A 25,376-nucleotide genomic window follows, 5' to 3' on the forward strand; every position below is an offset into this window, starting at 1 on the left:
AGAGCTCGAAGTGCCTCCATCTTGCCTACCTCCTTCAAATTTATCTGTGCCCTTATAGTGTCTCTCTATCGTGTAATATGGTCTCACAATAAGCTATCCACATTCTTGAAAATGTGCATGGGATCCAACAAATGGTTGATTTGTAAGTGGGTCTAATATGGCAACTCATAGTAAACTAAGAACGGTTGCATTCTTCTTGGAAGTGACTCATTGTGAACCATTTTCAACTCATACCATCTTTGGGCATTCATTCATGTTGGAGGTCATCTAAAAAAACCCTACACTCAATTCATGGCCCTTCGACAAGAAAATAGTGTGTCCATGATATATCATCTTCTTCATAGTCTGCGGCCTTCGAGAGTCACACACAATGGATATGCATGATAACATGAGGTAACCAAACCTGTCACAATATCCCTATCTAGTTAACACAAATTTAAACGAGCCATGTTAGATACCAAAAATGAGAATGAAAGCTCATTTATCTGAGTACTCTCCAAATCCCAAAAAGTCATGTATGGTCCACATAAGAATGACTAGTAAATGTGTAGATCATCGATTAACATGCTTGCTCATGTCTTCCACACAGCGGCCCCCTCCTCCTACAATATCTTGAGCTCATTAACTAATGGATAGAGATAGATATCCATGTTCTTGACTTTATAATACCTATGAATGAGCAAGCTAAGGATCAAGTGTCCCTTATTCATAGAAAGCCATGGTGGGATGTTGTAGTTTACAAGGATTACATGCCACACACTGTAAGAAGTTGAGCAAAGACCAAATGGATTCACGTAATCCATAGCAAGACCAAGCTAAAGATTTCTTGGCTCTCGTATAAAGCTTGAAAAGGTAGAGTCAATGTGGCTCAATACATGCGAATCTACTAGTATTCATTAGATTTCATTTATGGATTTATTTCTTGTATGCCATATTGTTAAGATCACTATGCTTGATGTGCGAAACATATAAAATATGCATGGTATAAGTGTAAAGTTTCCGAGAACCTTCTGAGGGATGATTTACCCTTGCAAGTTTGTCAGTACCTATGAGTATCATACTTCGAACATGTCTCTATATTCTTGTAGTCTCCTCGAAATAGTACACAATCATTCACACATGCATGAATGTTGTTGTAGTCCATGCCAATCTTTCATAACATCAGTCATGCATCATCACAAGACTCACGCATCGTGTTTCTAGGAGGCAATATGTGATATCTTAGCAACCTAAAAATAAAAATCCAAGCGCATTTGAAGAATATACGATCCGGTTTTATAATGGAGTCAAAGACAAAGGAACATAAAGTGTACCTGAAAAACTCCATCATACTCACATTGCTCTATTCATACTTTACATGTATACTTAGGAGTGTAAGTAGCATCTTTAATCGAGATACTTGGCACCCATCATATAATGGTATAGACGTCTCCTCTCTCAATGGATTAGATGACTACACATCCATGGGCACATTGATCATTAACTCCATCTCAGGCTCCAAAGATTAGAGGAAGGTTTGAAAGGCCCACCATCTCTTCTGGTATCAAGGGCATAGTTAGTGGCATGCCCTCCAATTGGTTTATGGGCTCATGCACTCCATCCATTGCATGCCCATGAACTGTTGTTACTAACCCTGCAATAGGTGCATTCCTTGGGATAGAGCAACACCTCTTTGTAGATATTTCTAAGGCATATATTATATATGATATTAAATTACAATTTGAATGTAAAACCATAATTGGTACACACTTTCCTTACCATTTTCTCAAAGTTTGAGATTGCTTTGTCAATGATCTTCGATTGAAACTCACTAAAACGTCATATGTTCTCTATAGACAAGAGATGGTTTTCTTAAATTGGTAGGTTGCAGTGAGCGCAAGCGCATGAGATACACTAATTAATATATGCCTCATAATCTTGAATGTCACGGCCATCATCATTGTCCATGTTTTCTATGTTACGGTAGACAATATGCGTTTGTTTCCCTTATCGTTTCTCTTCCCCCATCTCTCTATACTTTTCTCTCTACCTGTCTCTTGTTCTCTATTTTTATCTTTCCCTCTATTTCTTTATTTATGTCTCCTCCCTCTCTATTTCTTTCCCATCCATCTCTCTACAAACAAAAGTAAAGAGAGAAAATAAGAAACTTAAAAAACAAAGAAATGGGAAGCAATGTCTTCCCCTCTCTCTCTCTCTCTCTCTCTCTCTCTCTCTCTCTCTCTCTCTGTTTCCCTATCTCCCCTCCCTCTCTCTCCCTCTCTATGTTTATCTTTCCCTCCATCTCTCTTATGTCCTTCCATCTCTCTACAACTTTCTCTCTATTTTTCTCTTTCCCTCCATCTCTCTATTAGTCTCCTCTCTCTCTTTGTTTAACTTTCCCCCTCTCTTTCCCTCATTGTCTCTCTCCCTCCCTCCATCTCCCTCACCCTCCCTTCATCTCTCCCTTTCTTCTTTCTTCCCCTCTTTATATTTTTCTCTCCTCCCTCTCCATTCCCTCCCTCCGTCTCTCTATTTCTCTCCCTTCCTTTTCTCTCATCCTCTCTATTTTTATCTCTCCTTAATCTCTATTTCTCTCCCACCCCTCTTTCTCTTTTCCTTAGTTTTTCTCCCTTTGTTTCTTTTTGTTTCCCTCCCTCTTGCTATTTCTCTCTTCCAATCTCTCTCTCCATCTCTCTATTTTTCATGAAACCTCCTCTCTCCCCCTTTTTCTCTCTCCTTCCTTCTCTCTTTCTCTCCCTCCCTTTTTCTCCCTATTTCTCTCTCTCCCTCAATGCATCTCTACAAACAAAAGTAAAGATAGAAAATAAGAAACTTTTAAAAAATGGGAAGCAATGTCTCCTTCTCTCTCTCTCTCTCTCTCTCTCTCTCTCTCTCTCTCTCTCTCTCTCTCTCTCTCTCTATTTTTCTCTCCATCTCTATCTTTCTCTCTCTTTCCATATATATATCTCTACAAATAAAAGAAACAAAGAAAAGAAGAAAACACAAAAACAAAGCAAAAAGAGGCAATGTACCTATCTCAAAGGCTCGAAGACAAAACCCTTTGTATCTCCTTCTAATGGCTTCCCTCCCTTTATCTTTGCACCATTCTCTTTCTTCACGTATGGCGGTAGCAGTGGCAAAGGCGATGATGAGCTCTCCTTCCCCGTCTCCCTCTCAAACCTTTGAGCTCTCTCACTCTCTTTCATTCTCTTTCACAAATGGTTTTATGAAATGTCGCACTCACGTTTTCAGCACTTTTTTTCTCAAACCGATGTTGCTATTTGTATCATTATTGGCATCACTATTAGTATCGCAAAACTAATTTTGTGACATCATTAGAGATGCTGATTTTTTTTGTCAAAACTAGATTGCTATAAGTCCATTCTCTTGTAGTGCAAAATCACATTGTTGCAAAGGCACCAGCATCAATGTGTACTACTACATGGAGGTACCATCATCATCCTATGAGGCAAGGGCACCATCACCAATTCTAGAGGCACCAACAACTGATCTCTCTCTCTCTCTCTCTCTCTCTCTCTCTCTCTCTCTCTCTCTCTCTCTCCACCCAAAAACCATCTTATATCTTTTGGCTCCCTCAATCTCTTGCTCAATTGCGAACAAAGAAGATAAATTACCCTTGCAAAAAATAGCATCACATAAGTGATGCAATTTAATTTGAAGTTGCGTAAGCAATAAGATCTAATTTGCAACTATTGCTATATATATATCTTACCATTAATCTATTCATTGTTTAAATGATACATATAGAGAGGCCCAAAATCACTACATAATATATGACATAAATATTAAAAGCATTGCATAAGTGATGCCCACAAATTTCTTCAATGTTTTCCCTCGTTAGGGACCCGGAGAGTCCACTTTATAGAACATTAATATACCATATGAATTCAAAGGAAATGGTATTTTACTTTAGTAAAAGTTACAACATTGTATTTACAAAAGAGATTTTTTAATTATAATTTGAAAAAAACTCATAAGTTTAGTAAAGTAAAAGGGATCATTTCATGACCTTATAGTATGTAAAAAATGGATATTTTTTCACGATATTTGAACACACATTATATAGATGATTTCTTATAAGTAGACCCCTCGAGGGTAGGGAAAAGTAATTGTACTAGTGTTCGGGCTTGTCTATCCCTTAAATAAAGCAAAAAATGTTTGTTTAATTAAAGTGTAATATAGATGAGACATCACATACTACAATGCACTAATTAAAGTGTAATATAGATGAGACATCATGCACTAAATCAACATCTTCGATAATTACATGAATTGCACTTAAAGACTCATTAGGCTTTAGCCAAGAGAGTTTTGGCACACACTTCTAGGTGCAACGGGTAAATTTTTAGAGTAGGGTGGTGGTGCGTGGAAGATCGTTGGCCCATAAAGAATCCAGAAGCACACACGTGACAAGAGTCGCGATTATGAGTTATGATTTATTTAGCTGCAACAACGGGAGTTAAGAGGAACACTAGTCTTGCATGAAGGAGGATTTACCAAAAGAGGGAAAGACGCCCCTGCATGCTAATGGGAATTACTCCTTGCAGGTTGAGCTTCGTGTCTGGCCTTTACACATGAATGATTTAGAGTACTTACACGAGATGATTAAGTGTTTAAATGAGGTGCTTCAAATTGGGAAACAGTCTATGAACGCGCTTACAGCTTGGCGGCTATGACAGGCCTGTCATAGCTTGGCTGCTGCATTTGAGTGGGAACTCTCTCTGCGCCCACTCAATGCAGCAGCCTCACAGGGCCGCAATGCTTCTTTCTTTATCGGAGGACAATCAACCTAGCAATCATTCCAATAAGCTCACAAACTTGATGGATTAGCTCAAAGGCCAGTTTGCATTAGCCCAAGCCAGGAGGGAGAAGGCGCGGAGGTGCTTTGAAGAAGTGGAACACACTGCTTCTGCGGGGGGCAACAGGCGGCGGTGGCGGAGGGGGTGGCGGAGGTGGCGGGGGTACAGGTTCTTCATACGGTGAGGGTACCCCATTGTAGTAGCCATAGAAGGTTGGTGCTGGTGCCTCCACATAGTGGTATGGGGTTGGGGCTGGTACCTCCCCATGATAAGCTGGGGCTGCTGATGGCCCATAGTACAAGTTGTATGGAGATGGTGCTGTTGCCTCTGCGAATGGCGATGGCACCTCTGCCTCGTAGAAGGGTGATGGTACCTCGCTGTAGTACATTGGCGATGGTGCCTCTGCAGGAGATGGAGATGGAGGTTCCCCTTCAATGTATGGAGATGGTGCTTCCACTGATCCGGGATATGGCTCCTCTGCATATAACTGAGTTGGAGTTGGTGCTGGTGCCAGCTCACTGTAGTAGCCTGGACTAATTGGAGCTGGAGCTGGTACTGCCTGATATTGTTCACTTGGAGATGGTGCAGGCCATTCATACAAGTACCGGAAAGCAATGGGCTTCGATGCAACCGCCTGTTTATTTTGGGTTGCATGAGTAGATGATGCACTATTTCTGGGTGAATGTACTGATGATGATGCTGTCAATGACAATGAGGACAGCGATGACAAGGACTGTAACAAGGTTGGTGCCTTCTTGAAATCCTCGTTCAGTAGTCTTGCCCCTTGCTTCAATGAATCACACACGTGTTGTAGTTGAATGCCTGTAGAAAACCAAAGACCATGAGTTGATGATGTGTGTCATGTTTGGCAGCTGACAACTTTACACTTACACATGCATTCGTTGCCTTTCTGCCTATTCTGCAGTAAAAATGATGATTAGCTCCATTATCGATTCAATGTTATTTTATCCTTCAAGTCTGTAACCAATTAGCTTATCCCTTTTGGTATGCGCTAATCAACTGCAGCTCTAGTTAATGGCTACATTTAGTCTATCATGATGCTTATTAATTGACTGAACTATTTCCCATTCTGCAATCTTTATTCAGACTGGCCTGCAGGCTGCAAAGGCAACTCTTGGTGCTTTTACCTTCTCCTGCTGCTAGGCTTGAGAAGAGATCGTTGATATTAGGACACCTTGTTCTGCACTCTGACAAGCATAAAGCTTCTTTATGTGTATGCTGAAAAAGAATGTCTGTTGAGATGCCAACAAAGACTCTTTGCAGCCCACAGGTCTTGATACAGTCATCAGTTTCTATCATTTCTTCTGGCACCTCTGCAATAATTGCTGAAGTCTGCCACAGAACTAGCTCTGTTAAGGATTAGATTTGGAAAAGAATTCAGACTTCTAGCATGCACTATGACTTATTAATTTTCTCATAGAACCTAGAGCGAGCATAGAAACATCATTTAGTCACCGTCTTGTACAATTTTAGAGAAAATGACTTCATCTAGAATTGCATACCCGGCATTTATAGTCTGGCAGGTCCTGTTCATTGTTGTCTAGAAAACAACGTGCCCCTGAGGATGTCACAGCAAATGCGCAGTGCTGAGTATGCAGATCTTCACAGTTGAAAGCTCCTGCAGTGGTACATTAATGCTAAGTCTGCTGGATATGTCCAGACGGATGATGAAAGTGACTGACATCCCATATTGGAGTACTAAAATTTCACATGAACCATGATGCACATTGCCAATGCAATAATGCTTCTCTATGTATAACGGTATCATGATCATGCTTACCACATAATCTAGCAATTCAAATCACAAAAAAGTTCGACACTTTAATCCCTTGAGTCTTTTCCCTTGTTTTTCAGTATAATATTCAACATCACGAGCTTCTTCTTGGGAGGCACCACATACCTAGCTAGGCACAGTTGTAAGCAGGGGGACTGCTGGGCCCCACTCTGGACTGGTTGCCCCCTGCCCCCAATTGGACCTAGCTAGATATGTGATCCCTCGGTCAAGCTCATGATGTTGTGGTAATTCACAACGTGGGAATTGTAGTGGGGCTATGTCTAAAACTTCTTGTGCATGTTATACACACCAAAATGTATGGCACAGATCAGCAAGGTTCCTCTCATCATTACACACCATATAGAATGAGCAACATCGCAAGCCATGATGTATGCCGAATATTGACTGCAGCATGAATGTTGTATACGGTTTGAGGGCTATATAAACAACAGGCATGATGGTAGTACGTTAAGAACTAAAAAACTGCATAAACACTAATTGCAACGACTTCAGCAAAAGAAATTAGAAGCATCGAAGAAAAAGAAGAGGGAAAAAAAGAAAAAGATCTCACCTGAAACCAAAGTGGTGCTGATCAGGAGCAGCAAATGAGAGGCGGCCAAAACACTGACGAGGTACTGTATATTGATGCAGGCCATGGCGCCCTTGCGTCGTGCTCTCACTGAAATGCTGCACGTGAGAAGCCAATACAAGAGGGACTAGGAAGAGCCAGCAGACAGATTAGATGACCAAAGAACAGACGCTGTTCTTTCAGCAACATCGAAGATGAGGATTATGAGGTACTCATGCTAGTAAATCGACGAGAGAGAGAGAGAAGGTAAGGTGAAGGTGAAGGTGAAGGGTTCGTCGTCGAACAGGATCAATAGTAGAGGAGGGTAGCGGTCACCTGATCGACATGGAGAATTGAAGGGTTGCTTCGTCGTCGATTCTTCTGCATGCGGGAATCTTATTCTCCTTTCCACAATACGTCACGTAAATTGGCTCGTGCCATTCCCAACAATTTTGCAAATCTATGAAAGGTAGCATATACCATCTCTTCAAAACCGTGATATGATCACAAGGGCCTCCCAAGGTAAGAGTCCATCATAAGGTAAAAGGCTTGGTAGATGGGCCAATATAAGACATGTATGTCTATACATGTGACATATATATGTGTGTGCCTAGAGATTCACATTTACATATTGTCATATTTGAAAATTAGATGCCTATATAAACAAGAATATGCATGTTGTTTGGTAGTAAACATAAGAAAATCCAAGCAGTTGTTGATTGTAGAATTGCAACTACAATTGGAGCTACAATAATGGCACTATGAGCTTTTTGGTCTATGTTTACTTCTACCTATATGAACATTCACTACAAGATACAAGCTGCTACATACTGATGTTCAAAGCGATGCAAATATTCATTTAAAAATTTGTTCAAAGTGATGTATTATTCCCATCATTGCTAAAAGCATCGATATAGGTGTCTCTACAAAATCGTCGCAGACAGCATCGTTATTTGCGTTTCTATTTGCATCGCTATTAGCATCGTGTCACTATATAGTGATCACGCAAATAGCGACTGACAGAGCGATGTGTGCAGTAAATTAACGACGCAAATAGCGATGATTGTAGAGAAAAAAAAAATTGGTGGCAGGGTAGCTTGCAATGTGTTGGATAATATTCTGTAAAGCAATTATATATTGGATATGCAATCTCATCAAGATGGGCCCAAAGACTACTTAAAATCACAAGACTGGTAACTCATAAAATAAGTATAAGACTGGTGATGACAACTCATGAAATTACATGAAACCATGGAGAGAAGAGCCAAAACAAACATGAAAATCTATTTGTAAATATAGCAAAGTGCGATTTTATACAAAGGATGATAAGTACATCTAAGGAATGCTACATGAAAGAGATTTGCACAGATCATAGGACCATGTGGGAGCTTTCGCTCAACCGCCAAGACCCACGGACCGCTTATTGTTTCAAGTGTTCCAAGCCGAGCACTAATGGCTACCTCTCACATAGCTGACATGCCATCCATTTCTACGAGTATAGTGAGCTTACCTCCATGCCGTTCGAGTTACCTCCTCTCCCACGCACTCCGGTTGCTCCACGATCCAAGTGCAAGCTTCAAGCAAGCTCCATCCTCAAGCTCCACGCTCTAAGCTCCATTGCCGTGAGCAAGAGAAGAGAAGAGAAGAGAAGAGAAGAAGAGAGGAGAAGATGGAGAGCTTCTCCTCCTCGGTTCCTCACCCTCACACACTCACTCCCTCACACTATCACACTCCCTCTCTCAAGCACAAGCTCAAGCAAGCAAAAACAAGAATAAGAATAAGAAGAAGAAGAAGATGAGAGCTACTTTTGGCCACACACAAGAACGAGCTTCTCATTCACTTTTCAACTTTATATACAAAACCCTAAATTCTTTTTGGGCGGTCATCCCCTTTTTTCCTTTTTTACATGGCCGGCCATAGTCTAGGCCCTTTTTCCCATTGTTCTTCTATCTTCCTAGCTTCCTTTCCACCGCCCGTGACTTGCACTTTTCCTTGTGCGCCTTTGTCTTGGTCTTTGTCTTTGTCTTCTGTTTTAGCTTTTCGGATTTTTTACCACCTGGCTCTCTTTTACAAGATTTCAGGGTGCGTATTTGTATTTTAAAATGTGCAATTTTCCCTTTTGCATTTGCCTTGGACTTTTAAGGTTGTCCTTGCGCTTTTGGCATTTTCTCCTCTTCTTTCTTCAGTCGGGCTACCTTTTTTCCACCTTTGCCCTACATCTTTTTTATTTCATTTTGCTTTCTTCATGTTGGGGTTCACATTACCCCCCTCCTAGACGAGTGCCAGTCCCATGACACTCATTGTCGTAGGTAGCAGGTCGTAGCATGCACCGAAGATGTGGGTGGCAAGGATGTCTGTGGTTGCCATGGCGGAGTATTGGTAGTGGTGGGGAGGAAGGTCATTGGGGGCATGTTGGTGGCCTAGGTGGCTGGTTGTAGGGTTGTTGGAGTTGGTGGTAGGGCTATTTTTCGTTGGGGATTGCATTGATGGCCAACACAAGTGTTGGTTTATTGGGGATTCTGCACATGATGATTCTTGGCGGGTTTGCAGGATGATAAAGAATAAGAGTTCAGAGTTGGGTGTCAATGAAGAGCGAACGACACTTCCGTTGGAGTTTTCAATACCTGTGATTGAAAACCTCTCATAGGTGGTCTCTCCCTAAGGAGTAGTGCTAGTCTTCTTATCGTGCACAAGACATATTTTGATTAGTTTGGAAGACAGGTCGAACTCTCAGCAAGCTTGGAGTATTTTCCTGCACTTGAGAACCCAAACCGTGTATAGGTTATAGTGTGAATATTAGGTGAGTACATGTGCGTATTTAGGTATTACTTAGTTAACAGATTGTCGGCCTGGTTCCTTGTAGAGCAATGGATTAGTGAAGCAAGGGGCCAAGTTGATGAAAAAATTTGTCGATGAAGATGGGGAGTACACTTGAAGATTGCCTGAGACATCATTATGGTCTTGTCAAGGCAATGTAGCATAATTGAGCGCCTTGATGTCTTAGCTTTTGGTAACTAGTGGCTACTTGTAGTGCTTGAAAAGTATCGTGTACTTTTTCATTATCTTTCATGCCTTGCTTACCACTGTTGATTGTAATGGCATTGAGATGGAGTGCAAAAGAAATGTGCAAGTGGTTCAGGGTGACAGGTTTAACCATAGGCGAGGCGAGCTCCCTAGGTATGTCTTGCCCTTAATGTGCCCTGAACAATTGTGGGGGATGTATAAAGGGCTAGGGGATTAGGGATAGAGCCAGCCGGCCAAGATCACTGGATGTATCTAATTTGAGGACCCCTAGGTGCTGTGATGTGATTGTGGGTGCTTCTTTTTGTTCATTTCTTTTCTTTGTTTTTCTTTCTCTCTTTTTTTTCTTTATTTTTTTTCTTTTTTGCTGCTTTTTCTTGTGCTTTTTTCTTTCTTTTTTTCTTTCTCTTCTCTTTTTTTTAATTTTTTTTAAATCTATGATGACATGGCAAGGGTGGGCTCGCATTCGCATGGTTGGCTCGAGGATATCCTATTAAGGGTGAATACGCATGGGATTTGGGTTCATATGGCATGAGTAAGAATTAATCTGTACACTTGATCATGGCATGTCCTAACATTCACAAGGTAATGATCATCTACTCTTGGAATTTTTCTTCCTCTATTTTCTTATTTTAGGGTTAGAGCCCCTTTTTACACACCTTTATATTTTATGTATTAGATTTTTTCATTGTTTCTTCTCTCTTTGATTTGGTAGGCTTCCCTAACTACCAACTACAACTAATAGGGATTCCTAAAAACATATGCCTAGCAAGCTAGCAGAACAGGGTCACTAGGACTACTCACAAAAATAACTCTTAGAGTCCCCAACAATGTCTTTACAGAAGGTGAACAACTGCTCAAACCTCCCCAGACACACTTAACTTAACCCTGAGACTTCATGCCTTGAATGTCGATCCCCAACAAAAGGAAATTTCCTCACATACATATACACATAAATCATAAAGTCTCTCATAAAGAAAGGACATCACTTGGACGTGGCCACAAGAAGCTTCTACGGAGCAATAGGCTCTCTTCAAGTGCTCCATCAAATCTGTTTAATGTAGCACTAAAATGAAAAACCATTAACCACAACTACACCAAACAAACAAATGTCCCTATTGGCCTAATGAAATTGAACCATTTCACTGCAAACTAAACAACCCTCTTGGTCTAACGAAATCAAAAACTCTCTACAAGAACAAAGGGCCCTCTTGACCTAGGACCCTGGACTAGGTCAACCGTTGATGTGCTTGGTTGGGCCTCATCATTCTCTTTCTCTAGTATGTCCTTATGGGACATGGCCTGGCCTGTTGAATAGCCTCGCTAGGTTGTGAGAGCACAACTACCTCCCTTTTTGGAGAGTCTAGCTCTTCAGCCAACTCCCTTGAGTTTAACTCCTCTAGCCTAGGCTTTAGGCACTTTGAAAGTGCTGGAGTTGTCGAGGAGGTTGGTTGCGACACCTCCTCCACAAGTAAACTACTAAGGACATGTTCCACAAGGGGCATTGTCACGGCCAAGGGCTGTGAATGCTGTGATCCCTGATTGTAAGTAGTAGCACCTAATTTAGTGGGCTGGCTACCCTTGGTGGATTGCGGTGTTAAGTCCCTAGGGCGATCGGAAGTGGTCGTGTCTTTTGTTGCCCTTTGAGCACTCATCTGTGTAGATCGATCATAAGTTGATCTAGTCACATTAGGTTGCTTAGGCATATCCTTGGGTTGAGAACTACAGATGGCATCATGTTCCACCTCTTGGACATTTGGAAGCTTTAATGGAGACATAGGTTAGGAGTAAGCAGCCACCATCGACGACCACTGTTGTGTTTCCTGTGTCTGTTTGGAAAAAGAGGATGTAGGAGATCTAGGACTCTTAGGGTGACTTGGCACTGGCTGAATGATTTGCTCAAGGCTATTAGACGATTGTGCCATTTGTTTTGTTGAGCTATTAGCCATCTCACAAGTAGTGTGGTACCTCTGGTGCTCCTTATCCTCTTGGGGAATCAAAGGCTCTTTGGGCACTAATGGCTTTTGTGCACGCTCAATGACTACATATGACATCTGCTTATTAAGCATGCTAGGTTGAGGCTCTTTCTTTCGAACACTCATGTCTAGTTTCTTGCCTCAAGACCTAGAGTTTCTCTTAGATTTCCTCCTGTGCTTCATTGCTTTTGATGCACTCTAGCCTTCAGCTGATAGAGGTGGTGTAGTAGGGGATTTTGGTACCTAAATCCATCGGTTACCTGCGTAGTACCCTTGAATATGTAGCAACGCTTTGGATATCCATCGAGGCGTTGTGCTAGCTCTCCATCGATGCCTTTGTCTATAAAGCTTAGGCTTCTTTTGGGATCTTCTAAGATATTTGTAAGTCCAAAGCCCGTCCTTGGCATTGTCTCTTGACCTTTTTGTTTCAGGCATGGCCTCACTCACTGATTCTCGTAGTTCGACTTGTGCTTGTATCAGTTTTTCCAACAAGTCCTTGCTCTCGTTAGTAGGCTTGACTATTACGTCAGCACCTTCCTTGCCTTTCCCTCGATGTTTGATGAGATCACCCTTGCTAAAGGTTGTGACTATCCTCACACCCGGTAGTGTCAGGTGTATCCTCTATGCTACATATTCGGCCTCACACTTGACTATTACGTCAGCACCTTCCTTGCCTTTCCCTCGATGTTTGATGAGATCACCCTTGCTAAAGGTTGTGACTATCCTCACACCCGGTAGTGTCAGGTGTATCCTCTATGCTACATATTCGGCCTCACACTTGGTCACCTTTTTGAAGGGTCTTCCCAGGAGGGTTTCTTTCCCGCAATTAGCACTATTTGGAGGAACATGAAATAGGATAGGCAAGCTTTCCATTTCAATTGTTGTAAGGATTTTGCACTTCCCCATGAGTGCTTGTGGGTGTCCCCCATAAGGGCTAAGGGTTGCACTAGTCGGTGTGAGCTCTGGTTGGCCTAGTAGGGTCCATGATCCATAGGTCAAGATGTTAAAATCTGCTCCTTCATCAATCAGAGCATCGATAGTATGCTCTCTTTTCGCGGTGAGTTTGACCCTAAGATAAGCAGGTGGTATTATGTCTTCATCTTCCGGGTCCTGGCTTGTAAATTTAAGCCTTCTGACAGATGCCCTTGAGTCCCCACTTATATGACCAGACGTGGATTCTCCACCAATGTCTTGGGTTGTCTGTGTAGTGTTGCTCAAGGTACATCTCTCGTCAAGAGTGTCATGTCTAGTCATCTTGGCATTTTTAGCTTGCTGATGTTGCATTTCGCTCTGACTAGACATGGTATGAACACAATGTCTTTGTGTTCTCATGGTATGGCCTTTTTGCCCTTGATGGCTAGATTGGCCCATTGACATTCTAGGGTCTTTGTTTCTCTCTGTTCGGGTATGGGCTTTTGGTTGCTCTTTTGCAAGTGAGAATCCATGCTCGTGTAGAGCCATTACTACACTAGGGTCCAATTTGGAGGACCTGTCATGGTGCGTGTTTTCTCTCCAACCTACTTGGGGGAAGTGCGGAGGGGGCAGAGCAGAGCCCCCTCTGCGGGGGTCCGGGGGGGACCGTTTATAGCCAAATTGTAAACTACGTGCTCTAAATTTTAGCCCAGTGATGGATCTGTGATGTGCCTTTAGTTCTACGTAGCCTTTGGAGTCAATCTCGGGATTTAGATGTGTCAAAATTTGTGTTCTAGATACCTGTCCGATTTTGACAGTTTTCTATTTGATTCTCAGATGTCCGATTTTCAGGAGTTCGATTATCAAAATCGGACGTCCGATTGTAGGTGGTCCGATCGGCCCAATGGTCCGATTTTGGTCACGTCCGATTCTAGGAGTCGGATCGAAAAAGTGGTCCGATTTTGGAAATTGAATCGGACAAGGTGGTCCAATTGCCTCGATCGGATGAGCGTCTGATCGGACAGGATGGTCCGAGTGATCCGAGTCCGAGTATTCGAGTGGTCTAATTTCCAAAATCGGACGGGTTGGTCCGAGTGGTCCTATTGGACAGGATGGTCCGATCGGACGGTTGTTCGAGCATCCGATTATGGACTGGTCTAATTTTGGGTGGTCCGATTATGGACTGGTCCGCTGGTCTGATTCTGGGACTCGGACGTTCTGGTCCGACGGCGCGGACGGCGGCCCGCAAGTTGTGCGCGATGCCTCTAGGTCAACATCTACTCCACTGAATCATCCAGCGCCTTTCAAATAGGTACAAAACACTACAAGAAAATGCCAGACATGCCTGGAATCACTATGGTGCTCGAATCAAACGGCACTCCAAGGATCTGTGCCCATATTTCCCTGTTTTAGCCTGTTATACAGCAATAGAAAACCCTACTATTTGCTTCTTTTTCTTTGTTTTTTCCTATCCTAAATGCATACAAATCACAAAGCAATCACCTACACTACTCCAACATGCTTTTTCAAATCCAAAAAACAAAAAACCTACTTGCCAAGGAGATTCAATACCTCTTCAAACTCCCTCGCTTCCTACCTATCTACCTCAAGCATTGGTTCGGGGAAAGCCTTACTTTAATGCTTGATTCGAAGCACGCAAGCGCTTAAGGCTTAAATCCGTTGGTCTCGACAACGGAACCAAAATGTGAGAGCTTTCGCTCAACTACCAAGACCCATGGACCGCTTATTGTTTCAAGCGTTCCAAGCCGAGCACTAATGGCTACCTCTCACATAGCCGATGCGCCATCCATTTCTACGGGTGTAGTGAGCTTACCTCCATGCCGTTCGAGTTACCTCCTCTCCCGCGCACTCCGGTAGCTCCACGATCCAAGTGCAAGCTTCAAGCAAGCTCCATCCTCAAGCTCCACACTCCAAGCTCCATTGTTGCGAGCAAGAGAAGAGAAGAGAAGAGAATAGAAGATGGAGAGCTTCTCCTCCTCGGTCCCTCACCCTCACACACTCACTCTCTCACACTCTCACACTCCCTCTCTCAAGCACAAGCTCAAGCAAGCAAAAACAAGAAGAAGAAGAAGAAGATGATAGCTACTTTTGGCCACACACAAGAATGAGCTTCTCATTCACTTTTCAACTTTATGTACAAAACCCTAAATTCCTTTTGGGCGGTCATCCCCTTTTTTACATGGCCAGCCATAGCCTAGGTCCTTTTTCCCATTGTTCTTCTATCTTCCTAGCTTCCTTTCCACCGTCTGTCTACATTTACAAATTGCACGGGTGAGAGCCCGGCGCTCCTTGATTGAAACCATGATGCGCTTGCGCTCTTTTGCAAAAGTTATGACTTACGCTTTTCCTTGTGCGCCTGTCTTCCGTTTCTCTTTGTCTTGGTCTTGGTCTTTGTCTTTTGTTTTAGCTTTCCGGATTTTCCACCGCCTGGCCCTCTTTTACAAGATTTCAGGGTACGCCTTTGTATTTTAAAATGCGCATTTTCCCTTTTGTATTTGCCTTGGACTTTTAAGGTTGCCCTTGCGCTTTTGGCATTTTCTCATCTTCTTTCTTCAGTCGGGCTACCTTTTTTCCGCCTTTGTCCTGCATCTTTTTTATTTCATTTTGCTTTCTTCGTGTTGGGGTTAACAGACTAAAAAAGAAAATAATACGCACTCCACGAATCTAAATGTGTGCTACAGATCCTGACTATTTGAAAGCTCATCCCAGCTCAAAGAAGTGTCGAATGGACTCTACAAAATGAACATCCAAACATTAGTCCATTATACATAATGCATCAGAAAAAACTAGTGACTACAGACAAGAAAGAGGATTGACTTACTTCGCCACCACATGCATATAAACTATTTATAAGTGCAGTGAGACCATGTCTCTTTGCATATCGAGTCTCCAAACAACTTGTGGAATTGTGTTTGCGATGGAGTACTGTAAAAAAAACATAATAGCATTGTTAAAAACAAGATTATTAGTACAAGTGATATTCCAAATAAGAAAGTGAGAAGAACCAAAAGAAAACTTACAAAGTCCTATAAATAAGTCCTATGGTCAACTATCCCTAGATGACACATGGTCCCTGCCTCCAATCAAGCCCTCGCTACCTCCTGCTATTGTTGCTCCTATCGTCCTAGAGTATCTATGGCATTCTCTCTAAGTATCCACCAATCCTTTGCATCTAGCCACACTCGAGCTTTGAGGTGCCACTCTTGATTACCTTGTGTGCATCCGATTGTTTATGTGACATGCATGTATGCATACACTCCATCATCCGCCCAATGGAAAAACTCCTTACCACTGTAGTAGATACCAAAAACTCCTCATACAAAGATGCCACTACTTAATCCATGTTCTCCTCTCTTAAATTCTTCCAATGGTCCAGAACGTTGTGCCTAAATACTTGTTGACACAACTCTCTCATACGAGATATCACCCTGTCTCCAATCCCCAGATGATGCATGGTTCCTGCCTCCAATCATGCCCTTGTAGCCTCCTGGTGCTGCTGCTATTGTCCTGGAGAATCTGTGACATCCTCTGCATCTAGCCACACTTGGGCTTTGAGGTTCCACTCTTGATTACCTTATATGCACCTAATCATTTATGTAACATGCATATATGCATATACTCCATCATCCACCCAGTGAAAAACTTCTCTGCCACCGTAGGTACCAAAAACTCCTCATGCAAAGATGCCACTACTTAATCCATGCTCTCCTCTGGTAAATTCTTCCAGTGGTCCAGAATATTGCGTACCCTTCTCCGTTTATCATTCATGATCACAACACTTGTCTTGTCATCTATAAGGTATTCATACCTCTCCCACCTGCGACCATAATCCTGGGCTATAACTAGGAGATCCATGTATATCTAGCATACTTGCGAGGGTAGTATCTCTTGAAGTAGCACCCATAGGGATGCCACCTGTGGTAGATGACTGAGAGAAACCCGTAGTCATGGGAGTAGATATCCCTATATGGGTGACAAATCTTGGAGGTGACAATTATCCACCAGACCAACAAGATGGAGACATTGCAACGGTGCCTCCACAACACCCACATGAGCCATCCTCTTTGGAACTGATACAAGAGCGAGGAGTAGCAATCCTCTCTGGAATTGACTGCGGACTCACAACATTTACATCTCCACAATACCTCTCGGAACCACTCCCTCCGTTGGGGGCCAATCTAGAGTGATCTACCTCATGTAACCATAGGATCGCATGTGCATGTAAGGAGCCCCTATGTTGGACCTCATACATAATGACATAGTGCTAGATGTGCCCAACGTAAGCAGCTTTGCTAAGAATGTACTGGTTGAAGAAAATGTGAAACTTGGTGTGAACGAGGATGGGATAGTCTTTCCATGAGAACTTGGGATTGAACTTCTTTGCAATACATTCCAACTTGTTGATCTCAGCCCATCTTGTGCTATTGACCTCGTCTGCAATGAACATAAGGAAGAAATGGAGCATGTCCCATACGTCAACCAACCATTGGGATAAGGTCCTTCAAGTTACACCGGTTCCAAGATAGGGATCTCGATATTGAAGCAAAAACATTGTAGTGGAGGATATGCTTGACGATCTCCTCATTGGAACTGTTCTTGTATGTGCACCCGTAGCTATCGATGTCTCTTTATAGGCAAGTTGTGCTTGTGCTGTTTGTGTTCAAGACAACATTTTTTAGCTAGTATAGAATTAGGACGTAAGGCTTATGTAAGGTGTACACAAAGAACAAGCTTGATGTCTGCATCTTGATGTATTCACTAAGATAGATGTTGCCATCCTAGGTGCCATGGCCAAGTGGGAATAGGAACGAAAACATTGCATTTTCCAAGGTGATATCTAGGCAGGGCAAGCTTCTTGTAGGCAAGCTCTTCGTCTTAAACATTGCTATTCTTTCTACGAGATGGTTATTATTCCGTCATATGATGCATGCGAACTTGTGTTGATAGGCTCTTTGGAATGCCTGTCATCGGCTTGGCTTGACTATATTATTGAGCAAATTGTAATCTCTTTCATTCTCGTATTCTTCTTAGAGCATTGGGTCAAATGGAGAGCTTTTAGATGGAGGTCTAGAATCTTTTCAATGGATTGCCTACGGAGGATGCAAAGCCATGTCCTTAGATATGGATGTTCTATTATAGCCATGTACATCTAGATCATGTGAGTAGCATGTTGAAAGCGAACACATCCGTAATATCAAATGTAGTCAAGTCAATTCTAATAGATGGCTACGAAAGCGATGCATCATTCTAAGAGACTAGAGAACTACCGAGAATTGATCAACGATCCAAGGTTCCGTTTGCAATCACTATTGTCACTTTGGAGACCGAGATGGATATATCAATGATGCTCAAGAGTTTGAAGTTGTAATGGCTTTGCATTAAGAATTTATTTCGTGTAGTCTGGTAATAGTGAAACCACATATTTGTTTCTATCTTTGCTTGCAAGACATAGTTGGCATTTCGTTATCATCATGTTGACTCCATGTTGTTGGCATGCAAGGATGAGAATATTGATTGACAAAGTTGTTGCTACTTGTGTTTCTTATGTAGATGCATTGTTCTTTTGCGAGATGACATCATGATGTTGCATTGTGGCTATACCACAGGATGTACACATTGTTAGTGTTCTAATGATGCTTTCAAATTTCTATTGCCCAAGATTATTCGAATTTGTCTATCATACCAAGTTGCAACAAAAGGTTTTAATGATGTTTTTTTACAAGCCATAGTTTTATTTTCCTAGAAGTCTTGAAGGATGTCTTATGACTTTGTTTTTGCATAGCGTCTATTGATGTTGATGAAAACAATACATTTTTATCATTCAACTACATTACACTTGTTCATGAAAACAACATACTATATTTCATAATTACTTTTGTTTTGTTTCATTTGATTTTTAGTTTTTTTAATTTTAAAAAACTTTACAAAACCAAGAAAAAAACCAATTATTATTTTTTAACGACATACTTTGCACAACCATGCATAAAAACCAAGAAAAACATCTTAGAAAAAGGGCATACAGCTGAACGTGTAAAAAGGAAAGAGAAGGGAGGAGGAAAGGAAAGAGAATTAGAAGAAAAGGAGGAAGGGGGCACCCAATTCTCTCTCGTCCCCGAAAAAAAGGTTTGCCCACTGTGGCTGCAGTGCTTGCCGTCGCAGCTGCTAGGGCTGCCACGCCCGTAAGTCCCGCCTACGCACCCTTTTGGCATCTCGCCACATTCCCATAGCCATGCCCGCCACCTAGGGCTGACTCCCACTACGCCCATGCCACCACCCACCTCTCCTTTGCCTTTGACCACGTGTGCCCTTCTTGCGCATCTGCCATTGACCTCGCCCTCCCCTTCCTCGTCCTCTCCCTGCAGCGGCCATCACCACTCTTCCGCCATGCAACCACTCTCGCTCCATTGCCAGGCTGTTGCCTGCACCCGCTACTTCTACACCAGGTTGTCCCTGCTCCTCCCGCCTGACGTGCGGCCGCCTGCTCGTCTACGATGACCACTCCGCCTCCTTGTGCCACTGTTGTCAACTGATCCGCCACCGTTTAGCAGCCCGCGTGCTCACCGCCCTTCCTCGGTCTCGTCCACCATTGTCCCTCCTAGTATCTTGCCCATCCCCACCTGTAGCCACTGCCGGTCGATACGCCTAGTCACCATCCCACCCATCTCCACCTCTTCCTCCTTCCTTCTAGGTCACCCGTCAGCTCTTCCTGCGCCCTCCCTCAGGCTGCCACCATCCCGCAGGTCATCGTAGCCCCCAAATGCCTCCACCACCACCGCCTCTTCTCCACGCTCCCATGCCACCACCGTCCACTAACGCCACCACCAGCACAACAAGCATCAATACACACACTCCGCTATACATGCGTAGAAGCGCACATGCACACATTTAAATGCAAACAACACACAACCCATGAACGCACGCGCGCGCGCGCGCGCGCACACACACACACACTTAACATCCACCTCACATATGCACACACTTAAGATACACTTATAACCCGGATGAACCTCATCCTCACGACACACTCACCCACACATGATCCCTTCACATAATACACTACACACACCTACGTGAGGCACATTAAAAACACACACACTTACATTGAACTTATACATACACATTGCATAGGCTATGCTCTTACGCACACTATAATAGAAACATAGCACATATACGCATACTACACGGGACACACTTAAGGCCATTTATTCCTCTCAAACTCACCCCTAGCATAGGGAGAGTCAAGGGGAGAGAGGAGGGAGGAAGAGAGGCATGCATAGTGCATGTGTACCATCCCATAGGCATGAGTATTCGCACATACATGTGCACATGCCTATCCTGTACGTGCATATACACATCACCCATAGGCATATAGACTCACACATCCCCACACACACATGCACATGAAGCCACAACTAGACCCATATAAACGTGTCACATGCACACGATTACCTCACTCATAACACATCACTCCTATACAAATATGCACAAAAACACAAGACCTAAAACACGCATACACACCACCTAGCCCATACATGCACACTAGTACCACTACACATAACACATGCACATGCTACACGTGTTGTATGTGTGGGTATTTTCCTCTCAACTCATCCTAGTACCTTCCATTGGAGGGAGGATCGAGGGAGGGAGAAGGGAGGAGGGAGGAAAGACACATGCACATGCATATACGCCTACACATAGACACACACCGTTGCATGTAATGACAAATAGGCACGGGCATGTACACCTATACATAAACACACACCATTGCATGTAGCGACAAATGGAGTGGGTGCATCCACCCACTCCATTGTGCTTGTGCATTTTTACACACAACCACGTGCATCCACATACTTAGGTGCAACTATCACCTCACATAGTGCATCCTTGTATACTCGAGTGCACTTATGCATCTGTGTACATCCTGCCACAGATATGTGTATCCACCTACATTACAGTGTATCCATTGACACTTGACATCCACTTTTGCATCCATATATCCATGTTGTGCATCCATGTGCATTCATGTGTGTTTGATCGCACATAGTGCATCCATATGCGTTCACTCACTTAAATTGTAATTCTAACTGCACACATAGTGCATTCATCCATATGTACATTGGCATGTGCATCCACATACCTTAGTGCATCCTCTCACCATGCACCATGCATCATTGCATATAGTGCATCCGTACATCCATAGTATGCATCACACCCACACTATAGGCATCCATGTGCATTTGTTCACCTAGTATATCAACGTGTGCATCTATCTAGTACATGTGTATCCACCAACGTACCCCATAATGCATCCGCATGTGTGTTTATCTATACAAAAGTGTGCATCCTCCTACCGTGTGCATCCATATCCGCATGTGCATCCACTCATGTACCATTGTACATCCGTGTGCATAAAATTTAGAGTGTGTTCACACCATTGCATACGTAGCATATCCTTCTCCACAATGTGCATCACATTATGTGCATTTTCTTACACACTAGTACATTTGTCGACACACATATGCAACCATACAGCACATGTTCACATGTGTGCATCTTTGTCACTTTGTTATATGTGAACTCATAGCACGCTAGGTACACATAGTATACATTAAGCATCTGTTCACACACACATTGCATCCGTAGAGCACTCCACTATGCATTGTGCATACACCTGCATCCACTACACCCTACATATGCCCATGCATCAGAGTTATACACAAGTATATTACACTATTGGCACCGTATATCTAGACCCCTAATCAAGCACACCAGACCTAGTGCACTGGCTCCACCTAGCATCTTGCATTTTGCACATAACTTGTTGCGCCTCATTTATAAGCAAGTACACACTACAAACTAGTACACCTCTTTGCACATAGAGACACGCACATACTATGTTGTGTACTAACCATATCTACTGTATTATTGCACTAGACAATTGCTTAGAAGCACCGGTGCTTGAGTACTCATACGCCACTACACACACATACTAAATTAAATTTACCTTGTAAGGAATCACACACTTGCATTCACATTTTCACGTAGTCAAATTAGCTCGCATTCCATCTAAGATATGCACATGTAAGTGCACCTTTGCTCACACACACATAAGGACATTAGTGCATTTTAGTATTCATCGCACTTTTGCACTATCCACATGCATATAACTAGAGCATGCACTATCGTCCATCCATTGTACATTAGATATCACCATAAATAACTTATGCATACCTTGCATCATATCACATATAGGTAGACACACACATTGTATTGAGTGTAATTAGGGTGGGTTTAAACATCACCATAAAATACCCTAGGATATACAAATGCTAGGATGCATAATAAACCATAAAAACACATACAACCCATGCATTTTCCCTAGGACCCATGCACCTATGCATTCACACTGCACCTCATGTCCACACGCACCTAGGACCAAGGCACATAGGTTAGATCACACAATTGCATGTGTGAAACTTTGTTGTGTAGTAAACTTAAAAGACACGGATACTAAACATAAAGTAGAACCACGAGGAGTCGAGCAAAGCAAGACTTGAGTATTAGGAGCCAAAGGATGCAAGAATCGAATCACAAAGGCTAGAAGTTAAGTGCCAAACAAAAGGTACCACAATCCTTAAATATCATTGTTGACTTATAGTTAGCTTATTCAAGTGCTCCAAGGTATTTTAAAAAAATTTACAAGTGTTTGGAAAGAAAAGAAAGCTTGCTTGTGCACCACACACTTGCATGAAATTGAAGTCTAGATAGTGTGTACTCATTACTTCTCATAGTCAACTAATGCTAGAGTGCAGAGATAAGAATTGATCCATGAGTCAAAAATACTTGAACATTCAAAAGGGACCTAGAACCTTCAATTCTTTTCTTCTTAAAGCTCTGGACCACATCAAAAGTAGAAACCCTAGTGCAAGTTAGGAGTCTTGAACAAACTTGATAAGCAATCATGCATCCTTTCCAACACACTACAGAGTCAATACCCTTCAACATGATCCAAATAGCCATTGAGTTGGATAACCAAAATATAGATAAGATAGCTATCATTGAAAGAAGTGATAAGATTAAATACCCCATAGTTGCCATAGTTGAATCTCATAGCACGCTAAACCTAGGGCAAAAAACCATTAATTCTTCCAATAAACCAAACTCAAAAAGAGAACACATGCTTAGAAATGCCAAACTTCTTCTTCAACTCCATAACACAACAACCCAACTGCAATGTAAAATTCAATTTATATGTGTCCAAATAAGATAAAACCAAACCACCATGCAGTCATCTCATGACCCACCCCATAAAACATCTACCACATAGCGCTGCAAGCCTAAAGATTATTGGAATTGTTATCAACTAGGTTATATGGCTTCCTATTGCCCAAAGCAACAAACCAATTCTCAGGACCCTTAACACATTGGTTTCATCTCTATGTGTCATGACGGCCTCGAATATGCAATATCCAATAGCAATGTCTCTACACCTAGTGGCCTTAAAATTTATATTCTCATGGCAAAGGCTATCACCATTGACCCCAAAACAATGAGCTAGTCCCACCTGCCTACCTATAGTAGGGTCAAATTAATTATGAAAAGAGAGAACATTATTGAAGCTCTCATTGACAAAGGAGCTGATTATAATATCCTCACCTATAACACTTAGACTTGCATAGGGCAACCTGAATTAGTGCCTACAGATGCCACAGTCGCTCCTTACAAAGGATCACCATACTATCTTCTGGGAAATGCAAAATCTTAATGGTCTTAGAAACTTAAAGCTTGCTAACTATGGTTTATGTGCTATCTAATATAGAGGATGTCGCAAAGGAAATCCTACTTGGCAGACCTTTCAAATGCACAACTAAGTGTGATGTAGACTACAAGGCACAACGAATACACTTGACCCTACCTAATATCAAGATCATCACAATCTTTAGCAAAAGCAATCTTGTCACGCTCAAGATAAGGGTAACCAATAAATTTGTGAGCTAGATGGACACTCAAGCCAAGAGAGTCGTGAAGTTCTTAGAGAAGTACTGAAGGCACACGACTGGAAGTAAATACCCCTCAGTGCAAAGTTCCCTAATCCTAGCAAGAAAATCCAAGCATCTCAAAGCTCCAATACAATTCCTAATCTTGCAAAAAACTGATCATCGTGTAAAAAGAGATAGATCTAGGGGATACCACCATAAACATTGATAGAGAGTTAGCACAATGCCATGATGGGTCCCCAAAGCATTGCTACGTCCTCAAGGGTATTATGCAAAAAACTATTAGTCATAGCTCAGAATTCACCCAAAGCAATAAAACAAAAGAAATGACCTAAACATGGATCAAGGTCTAGGACAAAAACCACTCGTGAAATTGAGCTAGCTAAGATAGAAACCAAGAAGCCAAACTTTGCCTATTAGAGCAAGAAAACTCAACTCACCATGAGTATAGTGCAACTATATGATGTTGTTGCCCAATCCAAGGAGAGAATGATAGTAGCCAATGAGCCATCACCTTTAGAATTGGATGAAAGGTCCCATTCATAATGTACCCCTCTCGTTGAAAAGGAATGCTCAAACAAAGAAAATGTTACACCATCAAGAAGCAATGAGCAACCATTAAAGGCATCAACTAGTCCACTTAGGAGTCCCAAATCTCATAAAACCTCTTCACCTAAGCATAGCGATAGGAAGCCTAGTAGTAGTAGCCTCGTGCAACTACTCAAACCATGCACATAAACCCACAAAAATTAGCCAAGGACATTGCCACACCCAATGAGGATAAGGATTTGGCCAAGCAGTCAACCTTGACCCATAGAAGTAGCTAGTTCTTTGACTCTTTTGCTATTATTTCCTAATGTGAATCTCAATAGTCACAACCTTTGGCTATGATAGAGCCCACATCCACATAGGAACAAGCCCTTGTCAGCCCATTCTCAGACATGATGTTTCAAGAAATGCCTTTCTCACATCAAAAACCCCCAATGCACCTAAAGCTTAGACAAAGGATGAAAACTCTTAAAGACATGGTTGACAAGATATTGTAACAAATTAATGAGCTAGCGACAAAGTGTTTAGTTTAGCTAGATTCAAAGATAACATTGCTCATACATGTATGCATTTGACAGGTGACCGCAAATAGCTCTTAGAAAAGTCATTGTCATGGGATGAGCAACAACACATTTGCTCTTGCTACATGACCATCAGTGAAGGATTCATGAAAGGTATGCCAAAAGACATAGCTAGAAAGTTCTGTCTAATCCCCTCTTTCCATATCACCTTTCA

The 25,376-nt window shown here is 42.3% G+C and overlaps 1 protein-coding gene across 4 annotated transcripts; it reads right to left on the reverse strand.

The window, feature by feature from the left end:
* Positions 1 to 4,358: 4,358 nt before the first annotated feature.
* On the reverse strand, positions 4,359 to 7,575 carry LOC148009580 (uncharacterized). 4 transcript variants are annotated; one of them, XM_087672987.1, is made up of 6 exons: positions 7,499 to 7,575; positions 7,166 to 7,273; positions 6,952 to 7,031; positions 6,323 to 6,438; positions 5,948 to 6,152; positions 4,359 to 5,621 (listed from the first exon to the last, which is right to left on the reverse strand). In XM_087672987.1, exons 1-6 carry the CDS (start codon positions 7,507 to 7,509, stop codon positions 4,849 to 4,851), a joined length of 1,293 nt encoding a protein of 430 aa, XP_087529113.1. In that variant the 5' UTR covers positions 7,510 to 7,575; the 3' UTR covers positions 4,359 to 4,848. The 4 variants fall into 4 exon arrangements, with proteins under 4 accessions (XP_087529113.1, XP_087529116.1, XP_087529115.1 ...); XM_087672990.1 differs by lacking the exon at positions 6,952 to 7,031; XM_087672989.1 differs by lacking the exon at positions 6,952 to 7,031 and having other exon boundaries at positions 7,166 to 7,539.
* Positions 7,576 to 25,376: the final 17,801 nt, after the last annotated feature.

This window comes from Lygodium microphyllum, chromosome 30 (genome assembly GCF_053477565.2).
Source record: "Lygodium microphyllum isolate KBCC chromosome 30, Lygodium_microphyllum_v1.1.10, whole genome shotgun sequence".
Taxonomy (NCBI): Eukaryota; Viridiplantae; Streptophyta; class Polypodiopsida; order Schizaeales; family Lygodiaceae; genus Lygodium; species Lygodium microphyllum.

Bases quoted from the DNA above. Each gene is read 5' to 3' on its own strand.
- LOC148009580 (XM_087672987.1), bottom strand. The intron at 7,032-7,165 runs GTGAGATCTTTT...TTGTTTATATAG, and splicing joins CAGCACCACTTTGGTTTCAG to CCCTCAAACCGTATACAACA. The intron at 5,622-5,947 runs GTAAAAGCACCA...GGTTTTCTACAG, and splicing joins AAGCCTAGCAGCAGGAGAAG to GCATTCAACTACAACACGTG.